General features: G+C 38.8%; 1 protein-coding gene and 1 long non-coding RNA gene across 2 annotated transcripts; one reads left to right on the forward strand and one right to left on the reverse strand.

Annotated features, from left to right (window-relative positions):
* Positions 1 to 420: 420 nt before the first annotated feature.
* magt1 (magnesium transporter 1) lies at positions 421 to 8,204 on the reverse strand. The gene is made up of 6 exons (XM_029772106.1): positions 8,046 to 8,204; positions 7,282 to 7,451; positions 5,318 to 5,435; positions 1,982 to 2,122; positions 737 to 877; positions 421 to 645 (listed from the first exon to the last, which is right to left on the reverse strand). The coding sequence occupies exons 1-6, from the start codon at positions 8,124 to 8,126 to the stop codon at positions 523 to 525; spliced, it is 774 nt and encodes a 257-aa protein (XP_029627966.1). The 5' UTR covers positions 8,127 to 8,204; the 3' UTR covers positions 421 to 522.
* A 1,008-nt stretch (positions 8,205 to 9,212) lies between these two features.
* On the forward strand, positions 9,213 to 10,279 carry LOC115205792 (uncharacterized). Its single transcript, XR_003880680.1, has 2 exons — positions 9,213 to 9,264; positions 9,686 to 10,279. It is a non-coding gene; the product is annotated as an uncharacterized LOC115205792 (long non-coding RNA).
* Positions 10,280 to 11,103: the final 824 nt, after the last annotated feature.

Genomic DNA, 11,103 nt, shown 5'->3' on the forward strand with positions numbered 1-11,103 from the left:
TACCGGTACCCCCTGTATATAGCCTCCACATTGACTCTGTACCGGTACCCCCTGTATATAGCCTCCACATTGACTCTGTACCGGTACCCCCTGTATATAGCCTCCACATTGACTCTGTACCATAACACCCTGTATATAGCCTCCACACTAACTCTGTACCATAACACCCTGTATATAGCCTCCACACTGACACTATACTGGTACCCCCTGTATATATCCTCCACATTGACTCTGTACCGGTACCCCCTGTATATAGCCTTATTGTTATTCTTATTGTGTTACTTTATATTCTTATTTTTACTTTAGTCTATTTGATAAATAAGGGCTTGGTTAAGGGCATTTCCCGGCAAGGTCTACACCTGTGCATGTGACAAATAAAGTTTGATTTGATAGAGACTTCATTTTTTTTTTTAAATTTCATTTGCTTTGGCAAAGTTCCCAATAAAGTCCTTAAATTGAACTGAAATTGAATTGAGAGAGAAAGAGAGAGGGACATACCACTTGTCCAGTAGTGGGGGTATGTTAAGAGATATCTATAGAGAGAGAGGGACGTACCACTTGTCCAGTGGTGGGGTTCTTGTGGGCGTAGGGAGGTCCTCTAATGTGGTTCCACATCTGACCTGAAGTCATGATCAGGCAGAAACACTAGAGAGAACGCACACCGTTGACAATGACTCAACACTTATTCATCCATAACTGTGATACTCAGCTACATAATGAACCAGTGTGTTCCTACCAGAGCAGAGAAGGCCCAGACGTTCTTGTTGTAGAGGAACTCCAGGTTGTTTCTGCGGAGGTAAGCCAGTCCTCCTATCACTGCCAGCAGGAATCCCAGCATCAATGGCCCCGCATAGTTAGGAGGACGGATCACACGGATCTACATAGAGACACACACACACACACACATACATATTTTACTGCCTTACCTCCCTAATCTTACTACATTTGCACACACTGTATATAGATTTTTCTATTGTGTTATCGACTGTACGTTTGTTTATTCCATGTTTAACTCTGGGTTGTTTGTGTCGCACTGCTTTGCTTTATCTTGGTCGCAGTTGTAAATGAGAACTTGTTCTCAACTGGCCTACCTGGTTAAATAAAGGTGAAATAAAATTTAAAATACACAGTCAGCCTGATCACCCACATCTATTCAGATAAACACAGACTACCGTACACAGACTTCCGGACTATAAGCCGCTACTTTTTTCCCACGCTTTGAACCTCGCGGCTTAAACAATGACGCGGCTAATATATGGATTTTTCCCGCTTTCAAAGAAAAAAATTAAAATTTAAAACACACATTCTGTGACGTGCTCAGTTTTTTGGTGGAATGAAGCTTTCATTAGACCAATGAAATTGCCGAACGGGTTAAGGCCAAACAACTTTTTTGTTTACTGTTTAGATTAAATCGAGTGCGCTCAAACTTCCCATCATTCTGATTACGGTAGTCATTTTGTCACCCTCATCATGGCAAAGACACGGAGAAATGCATATGATGCAGCTTTCAAGTTGAAGGCGATTGATCTGGCTGTTGGAAAAGGAAATAGAGCTGCTGCACGGGAGCTTGGTCTGGAGCAATGACTTTCTTGGTAGGCTACTGTTTACTGCAAATTTTTTATTTTCTGTTACAAGCTGTGTTTCGTTAAAGCCTATTTATTTTTGTTACAAGCCGTGTTTCGTTAAAGCCTATTTATTTTTGTTACAAGCCGTGTTTCGTTAAAGCCTATTTATTTTTGTTACAAGCCGTGTTTCGTTAAAGCCTGTGTAAAGTTAATTTGTTTCAATGTACCGGTAGGCACCTGCGGCTTATAGACATATGCGGCTTATTTATGTTCCAAAAAAAATTTATAATAATAATTCAGTGGGTGTGGCTTATATTCAGGTGCGCTCAATTGTCCGGAAATTACGATAATACATTACGCAGATACCTAGTGTGAGAGTTGAAAGGTGAAGAGGTGAGAGAGAGGTCAGGTGTTACCTGTACGTCAGTGCGGTCCCCGACCCAGCGGGCCAGTTGTTCTGCAGCGAAGCCTCTGACCTGCAGCTCATAGGAGTCGGACTTCTTAGGCTTCCCTTTAGCTGGGAAATGGATGAAGGAGGGAGCCGAGTTCATATTCAACTGGGGAGACAAATAACAGATATATAAATACTACTATATACACAAATAACAGATACAACTACTACAATATACACAAATAACATAGATATATAATTACTACAATATACACAAATAACAGATATATAACTACTACTATATACACACAAATAACATAGATATATAACTACTACTATATACACACAAATAACATATATAACTACTACTATATACACAAATAACATATATAACTACTACTATACACAAATAACATATAACTACTATATACACAAATAACATAGATATATAAATACTACTATATACACAAATAACAGATACAACTATTACAATATACACAAATAACATAGATATAACTACTACTATATACACAAATAACATAGATATATAACTACTACTATATACACACAAATAACATTAAACTACTACTATATACACAAATAACATGTATAACTACTACTATATACACAAATAACATATTAAACTACTACTATACACAAATAACATATAACTACTACTATATACACAAATAACATAGATATATACAGTTGAAGTCGAAAGTTTAAATACACTTTAGCCAAATACATTTAAACTCAGTTTTTCACAATTCCTGACATTAAATCCTAGTAAAAATTCCCTGTCTTAGGTCAGTTAAGATCACCACTTTACTTTAAGAATGTGAAATGTCAGAATAATAGCAGAGAGAAAGATTTATTTCAGCTTTAATTTCTTTCATCACATGCCCAGTGGGTCAGAAGTATATATACACTCAATTAGTATTTGGTAGCATTGCCTTTAAATTGTTGAACTTGGGTCAAACGTTTCAGGTAGGCCTCCACAAGCTTCCCACAATAAGTTGGGTGAATTTTGGCCCATTCCTCCTGACAGAGCTGGTGTAACTGAGTCAGGTTTGTAGGCCTCCTTGCTCACACATGCTTTTTCAGTTCTGCCCACAAATATTCTATGGGATTGAGGTCAGGGCTTTGTGATGGCCACTCCAATACCTTGACTTTGTTGTCCTTAAGCCATTTTGCCACAACTTTGGAAGTATGCTTGTGGTCATTGTCCATTTGGAAGACCCATTTGCGACCAAGCTTTAACTTCCTGACTGATGTCTTGAGATGTTGCTTCAATATATCCACATCATTTTCCGTCCTCATGATGCCATCTATTTTGTGAAGTGCACCAGTCCCTCCTGCAGCAAAGTACCCCCACAACATGATGCTGCCACCCCTGTGATTCACGGTTGGGATGGTGTTCTTCGCCTTGCAAGCCTCCCCCATTTTCCTCCAAACATAACGATGGTCATTATTGCCAAACAGCTCTATTTTTGTTTCATCAGACCAGAGGACATTTCTTCAAAAAATACGATCTTTGTCCTCATGTGCAGTTGCAAATAGTAGTCTGGCTTTTTCATGGTGGTTTTGGAGCAGTGGATTCTTCCTTGCTGAGCGGCCTTTCAGGTTATGTTGATATAGGACTCGTTTTACTGTGGAAATAGATACGTTTGTACCTGTTTTCTCCAGCATCTTCATAAGGTCTTTTGCTGTTGTTCTGAGATTGATTTGCACTATTTGCACCAAAGTACATTCATCTCTAGGAGACAGAACAAGTTTCCTTCCTGAGCGGTATGACAGCTGTGTGGTCCCATGGTGTTAATACTTGCGTACTATTGTTTGTACAGATGAACGTGGTACCTTCAGGCGTTTGGAAATTGTTCCCAAGGATGAACCAGACTTGTGGAGGTCTACAATTTTTTTGTGAGGTCTTGGCTGATTTCTTTAGATTTTCATGATGTCACGCAAAGAGGCACTGAGTTTGAAGCTAGGCCTTGAAATACATCCACAGGTACACCTCCAATACATCCACAGGTACACCTCCAATACATCCACAGGTACACCTCCAATTGACTCAGAAGCTTCTAAAGCCATAATTTTCTGGGATTTTCCAAGCTGTTTAAAGGCACAGTCAACTTAGTGTATATAAACTTCTGACCCAGTGGAACTGTGGGTCAAAAATTACTTGTGTCATGCACAAGTCCTAACCGACTTGCCAAAACTACAGTTTGTTAACAAGAAAATTGTGGAGTGGTTGAAAAATGAGTTTTAATGACTCCAACCTAAGTGTATGTAAACTTCCGACTTCAACTACTACTATAGTCATATACACTACATATCTAACTCTTATTATATTCATATATATATATATATATATATATACATACATACATACACACACACATATACATATATACACACACACACACACTACTACTACTATATTCATATACTACATATAACTACTACTACATTCATATATACTACATATATAACTACTACTATATTCATATATACTACATATATAACTACTACTACTGTATTCATATACACGACATATATAACTACTACTATATTCATATACATTACATATATAACTACTACTACATTCATATATACTACATATATAACTACTACTACATTCATATATACTACATATATAACTACTACTATATTCATATAAACTACATATATAACTACTACTATATTCATATACACGACATATATAACTACTACTACTGTATTCATATACACGACATATATAACTACTACTATATTCAAATACATTACATATATAACTACTACTACATTCATATATACTACATATATAACTACTACTACATTCATATATACTACATATATAACTACTACTACATTCATATATACTACATATATAACTACTACTACATTCATATATACTACATATATAACTACTACTACATTCATATATATACACTACATATATAACTACTACTACATTCATATTTACTACATATATAACTACTACTACATTCAAATATACTACATATATAACTACTACTATATTCACATACACTACATATTTAACTAAAACTATATTCATATATACTACATATTTAACTAAAACTACATTCATATATAGTACATATTTAACTACTACTACATTCATATACATTACTGAGTTGATATGCACCAGTTAAAGCAGTGTTCCAGAAGGTTCATGTTTTAATGATCCAGTCAGGTAGAGTCACCAGACAGAGCTTAAAGAATGTGAGCTGTGGAGATCAGGCTGGTTTGACGATGCCAACTGTCAGGCTCTAATGGACAGCTGAAAGCCCGCCTCTAAATAACACGTGAAGGGTGAAATAAAACAGAAGAGATATACCATCTGAAACACATCAGATCCTTCATCAAAGTCGACGGCAGCGAAGAAGACCTTGTTGGTGAAGGCACTGGAGTAACGCCAGGAATTAGCTAGGATCTGGTACTCCTCGTCAGCCTGTCTGTAGAGGGGGTGGACACACACAGTATGTCAATATTTGAGATACACTTGATTTAGTGTGTCCAGAACAATGGAACTAATGGAATAGTCACAAAAGTGAATCTGGCGAACCACAAAGGCATATTATGACATGTATTTGCCCCATCCATGTGTAAAATAACATGTGACCCCTTACTGGCAGACTACACACAGTCTCTGTTACTGACTGGCAGACTACACACAGTCTCTGTTACTGACTGGCAGACCACGCACAGTCTCTGATACTGACTGGCAGACCACACACAGTCTCTGATACTGACTGGCAGACAACACAGTCTCTGATACTGACTGGCAGACCACACAAAATCTCTGATACTGACTGGCAGACTACACACAGTCTCTGTTAGAGACTGGCAGACTACACACAGTCTCTGTTAGGGACTGGCAGACTACACACAGTCTCTGTTAGGGACTGGCAGACTACACACAGTCTCTGTTAGGGACTGGCAGACTACACACAGTCTCTGTTAGGGACTGGCAGACTACACACAGTCTCGGATACTGACTGGCAGACTACACACAGTCTCTGATACTGACTGGCAGACTACACACAGTCTCTGATACTGACTGGCAGACTACACACAGTCTCTGATACTGACTGGCAGACTACACACAGTCTCTGATACTGACTGGCAGACTACACACAGTCTCTGATACTGACTGGCAGACTACACACAGTCTCTGTTACTGACTGGCAGACTACACACAGTCTCTGTTACTGACTGGCAGACTACACACAGTCTCTGTTACTGACTGGCAGACTACACACAGTCTCTGTTATTGACTGGCAGACTACACACAGTCTCTGTTACTGACTGGCAGACTACACACAGTCTCTGTTACTGACTGGCAGACTACACACAGTCTCTGATACTGACTTGCAGACTACACACAGTCTCTGATACTGACTGGCAGCCTACACACAGTCTCTGATACTGACTGGCAGACTACACACAGTCTCTGATACTGACTGGCAGACTACACACAGTCTCTGTTACTGACTGGCAGACTACACACAGTCTCTGTTACTGACTGGCAGACTACACACAGTCTCTGTTACTGACTGGCAGACTACACACAGTCTCTGTTACTGACTGGCAGACTACACACAGTCTCTGTTACTGACTGGCAGACTACACACAGTCTCTGTTACTGACTGGCAGACTACACACAGTCTCTGATACTGACTGGCAGACTACACACAGTCTCTGATACTGACTGGCAGACTACACACAGTCTCTGATACTGACTGGCAGACTACACACAGTCTCTGATACTGACTGGCAGACTACACACAGTCTCTGATACTGACTGGCAGACTACACACAGTCTCTGATACTGACTGGCAGACTACAAATTGTCTCGGTTACTGACTGGCAGATGGTTTGAATAAATACTTTTTTGGCTCCATAAAGTAATCCAACAATGTGTAAGCTGCCATCTTGTCTATTTCAAGTCTTCTCTCATTGATCGAGACAGGTGAGTATCATGACATGTGACGCCCACCTGTCTCGATCAATGAGAGAAGACTTGAAATAGACAAGATGGCAGCTTACACATTGTTGGATTACTTTATGGAGCCGAAAAAGTATTTATTTTCCCAATTCAAATGAAACTCCTGCACTGGACACAGACATTTTATGAGACTCATGTTTGCACGAATCGAGGACAAATACAGTATCGCCAAGGTTGGTAGAAAATTCCCTCCACTACACCACACTGTACCCACCCTGTAACTCCCAGTAATGTATACCAAACACATTTGTTTAAATCACATTATCTGGTGTAACAATTTGTAGATAAGTTACTTGCAGACGCCACACTGTCTCTGTGGCTGCAGGGCGGTGAACATGATGACCACAGAGTAGTTCCTGGGAGGAGCCTTCACAAAGCGACGAAACTTCTCCCCGTTCATACGGATCACAGCTCTCTTCCCTGTCCAGTCCATAAGCTGACCCACCTTCTCAGAGAGCAGGGTCTGGAGGGAGTGAGAAAAGGGGAGAGGGGTTAGAGGTCAGAGTCGTATAGCAACCCAGTCCATCAGCTGGCCCACCTACTCAGACAGCAGGGTCTGGAGGGAGAGAGAAGAGGGGAAAGAGGTTAGGGGTTACAGGTCAGGGGTAAGGTGTTATACTGGCCCATCTACTCAGACAGCAGTGTCTGGAGGGAGAGAAGAGGGGTTAGAGATCAGGGTCTTATACCAGCCCAGTCCATCAACTGGCCCACCCTCTCAGAGAACAAGTCTCTAGTGCGTCTACCTAGCTAGCGCCGAAAGAGGGCACCTTCCTCACCCGGAAGTGCTAACAACGTTTAGGCATGAAGCGGATTATAGATGCAGGAAAGTTCAAAGTTCTAGACCAAGTAGAGCATAGCCACGGCAATATGTGACTTGTTAGTTATTACAATTAGCTAGACACTTATATATGAAGCATTTTGACGATGCAAACTAGCTAGGTAACCGGTTCCTTCCTAAAAGCTCATGGCTAGCTAGCTAAACCTATCTCTCATAGACCCATGAGCTAACGTTAGCCTACTAGCTAGTGTAATGATTATGACACCGTGAATAAAATACCTCCTTTTTCTTCTGTCCGGTTGAAGGGATTCCATAGAAACTCAACATCAACAACAACGAATAGAAAACTTTTAGATACATTTTAATAATGTTTCCCAGAGGCGCTTTCCGTCAACCGACTGAACACGGATGGAAGGATTCTCTGGAACATTCCGATTGGTCGATTTTCCGCCTCAAGAGCCAATGGCGTGATAAGGGTAGAGACTGTAAAGAAAGCGAGACACCCCACTCCCATTTCTTTCTGATTGGGACGGGGCCACTATACAACTCCTTATTGTAATCCTTATTTTAGTATTTGATGAGGGTTGTTTCCGACAACCACCTGTATTACAGTTTTTCTCCATTGGTTTGGCTCATTTCTTGAAACAGAAATTACATTCTCAAAAGTACATGGACAAACCTCCAAACCACTTGGCAATTGTTCACAACAGAATTGAATTTCTCATTCATTTCATCAAATTGCAAATGTCTAAGTACATGTCTCAATGTCTCAGTACATCTTTGCAAATTATTAAGTACATGTAGCCTAGATTTAGCACAATTTCCAAGTGAATAGATCTTATCGATCTAAACTGATTGTTGATTCTCAGTCTAATGGTTGTTCGCTCCAAAACGTGTCAGCGTCATTTCATTGTATAAGTCATCACATGCACAATAGTCTGTTCAATTGTCAAAATTAGTCAAGAACATAATACCATGAATACCATATATGAATCCCTTGGAACATTTGATACATTTATTACAGCAATTGACAGTCAGGTGAAACTAGAACTTGACTAACGAAGGAGGAGTTTCACACATCTCAGATGACCAATCAAACAGTATGTTTAGTTACCTGACAGGTGCTGTCCATGACTGTGAATGCTGCCAAACGTGTATGTAAAGAGCTTGACCGTGCAGGACCAGTACAATTTCTGAACATGGAGGCACCTGGCCAAGTAAATGAACAAGGGCAACTGCCTGCTCGAGGAAGAGGAAGAGGGAGAAGAAGAAGAGGAGGAGGAGGAGGAGGAGGAGTAAGGGTGCGTGGTGGTGGAATAGGGGGAAGAGGCCGAGGAACACGAAGACACCATGCTGTCCCGGATGAAATTCGGGCCACAATTATAGACCATGTCATCAACCATGGCCTCACAATGGCGGAGGCAGGTCGCCGAGTGCAGCCTAATGTGCCTCGCTCAACAGTCTCCTCCATCATCCAAACCTTTCGAAGGGAAAACAGGTATGTAGTCAGTCAATGATGGAATTATATGTTGTATAGGACAGGACACTGTGCATAGAGCAAGAAATATATTTATTTACACATTTACCTATTCATTTAGTGTGTGTGTGTGTGTGTGTGTGTGTGTGTGTGTGTGTGAGTGTGATAGGCCTACAGTAATATCTTACCTCAATGGGATGTTATGATACTAAAAATGACAAGAAAAACATTGGAGAAAATAAACTATGGAATACTTTATTTTCTACAGTATTGATGATACAGTTTACAGTAGTATTCCAGTCACTGTGCAGTGATGCATTAGAATTGTGGTAAAGTTACTGTAAGTAAAACAACAATACAATTACATAGGTAACTCATTCTGTAAGGAATACATAAGGTATACATTACGAATGGAGTGTTGTCCTTTGACTTCTATTTCTAGGATTGGACGACAACCTTGCACGGGTGGCAGAGGAAAACTTCTCAATGAACAACAAGAACAAGAGATCTGTAACATGGTGATGGCAAATAATACATTGAGACAGATCTGCGCTGCAATCCTACAAGACAATGCCATATTCCAAAATGTCAACTCTATAAGCAACTCCACAATAGACCGGATATTGAAGAAGCATCAGATGACAATGAAGCAAATTTACAGGGTACCATTTGAGAGGAACTCTGATAGAGTGAAAGAGCTGCGGTACCAGTATGTACATGTAAGTCAGTTACTGGTTGTCCATCATTATAACCTTTTTACAATTAAGCAGTGGTTCCCAAACTTTTTTGGCTTCAGTACCCACTTTACCTGATTTGTGTATCCAGGTAATCCAGGTATGGAAGTATTTGATTTATCTGACTTCAACATTTCGCCTAAAAACTGCAGCTTACTGTATGATGCAATTATCATTATAATCATTATAATTATAATTATTGTATTTTCTGTATTTTTCTGTAATAGTAGCTATGGTACTTTATTTTGTCTGTAATATTATTTATAGAATTGTGTTTTGTCTATAATAAAAAGTCAAGTTTGGTGTTTTGTCTGAATTAATAGCTATAGTATTGTGTTTAGTCAATTAGCTTTAGTATTGTGTTTTGTCAATAATAATAGCGATACTATTGTGTTTTGTCTGTAATAATAGCTATAGTATTGCGATTTGTCTGTAATAGTAGCTATTGTATTATGATTTTTCTGTAATAGTAGCTATTGTATTTTGTTTAGTCTTTTATTATAGCAATTGTATTGAGTTTTGTCTGTAAAAATAACTACAGAATTATTTTTTTTCTCATAGCTATAGTATTGTGTTTTGTTTGTAGTAATAGCTATCGCATTGTGTTTAGTTTATAATAATAGATGTAGTATTGTGTGTTTGTCTTTAGTAACAGCTACAGAATTGTGTTTTGTCTGTAAAAATAAATATTGTTTTTGTATGTAAAAATAGCTATAGTATTGTGTTTTGTCTGTAATGATAACCACAGTATTGTATTTTGTCTATAGTAATATTTATAGAATTGTGTTTTGTCTGTAATAATAGCTATTGTTTTGTGTTTATCTAATAGGAATAGTATTGTGTTTTGTCTGTAATAATAGCTATAGTATTGTGTTTTGTATTTAATATTAGCTATTTTATTGTGTTTCGTCTGTGAAAATTGCTATAGTATTGTGTTTTGTCTCAAATCTATAGTATAGTTTTTAGTCTAGCAGCTATACTATTGTGATTTGTATGTAGTAATAGCTGTAGCATTGTGTTTAGTGTGTAATAATAGCTATAGCACTGTGTTTTGCCTGTAAAATGGCTACAGTATTGTGTTTTGTCGGTAATAATAGCTATAGTTTTGAGATTTGTCTGAAATAAT

Source organism: Salmo trutta, chromosome 13 (assembly GCF_901001165.1).
Source record: "Salmo trutta chromosome 13, fSalTru1.1, whole genome shotgun sequence".
Lineage (NCBI taxonomy): Eukaryota > Metazoa > Chordata > Actinopteri > Salmoniformes > Salmonidae > Salmo > Salmo trutta.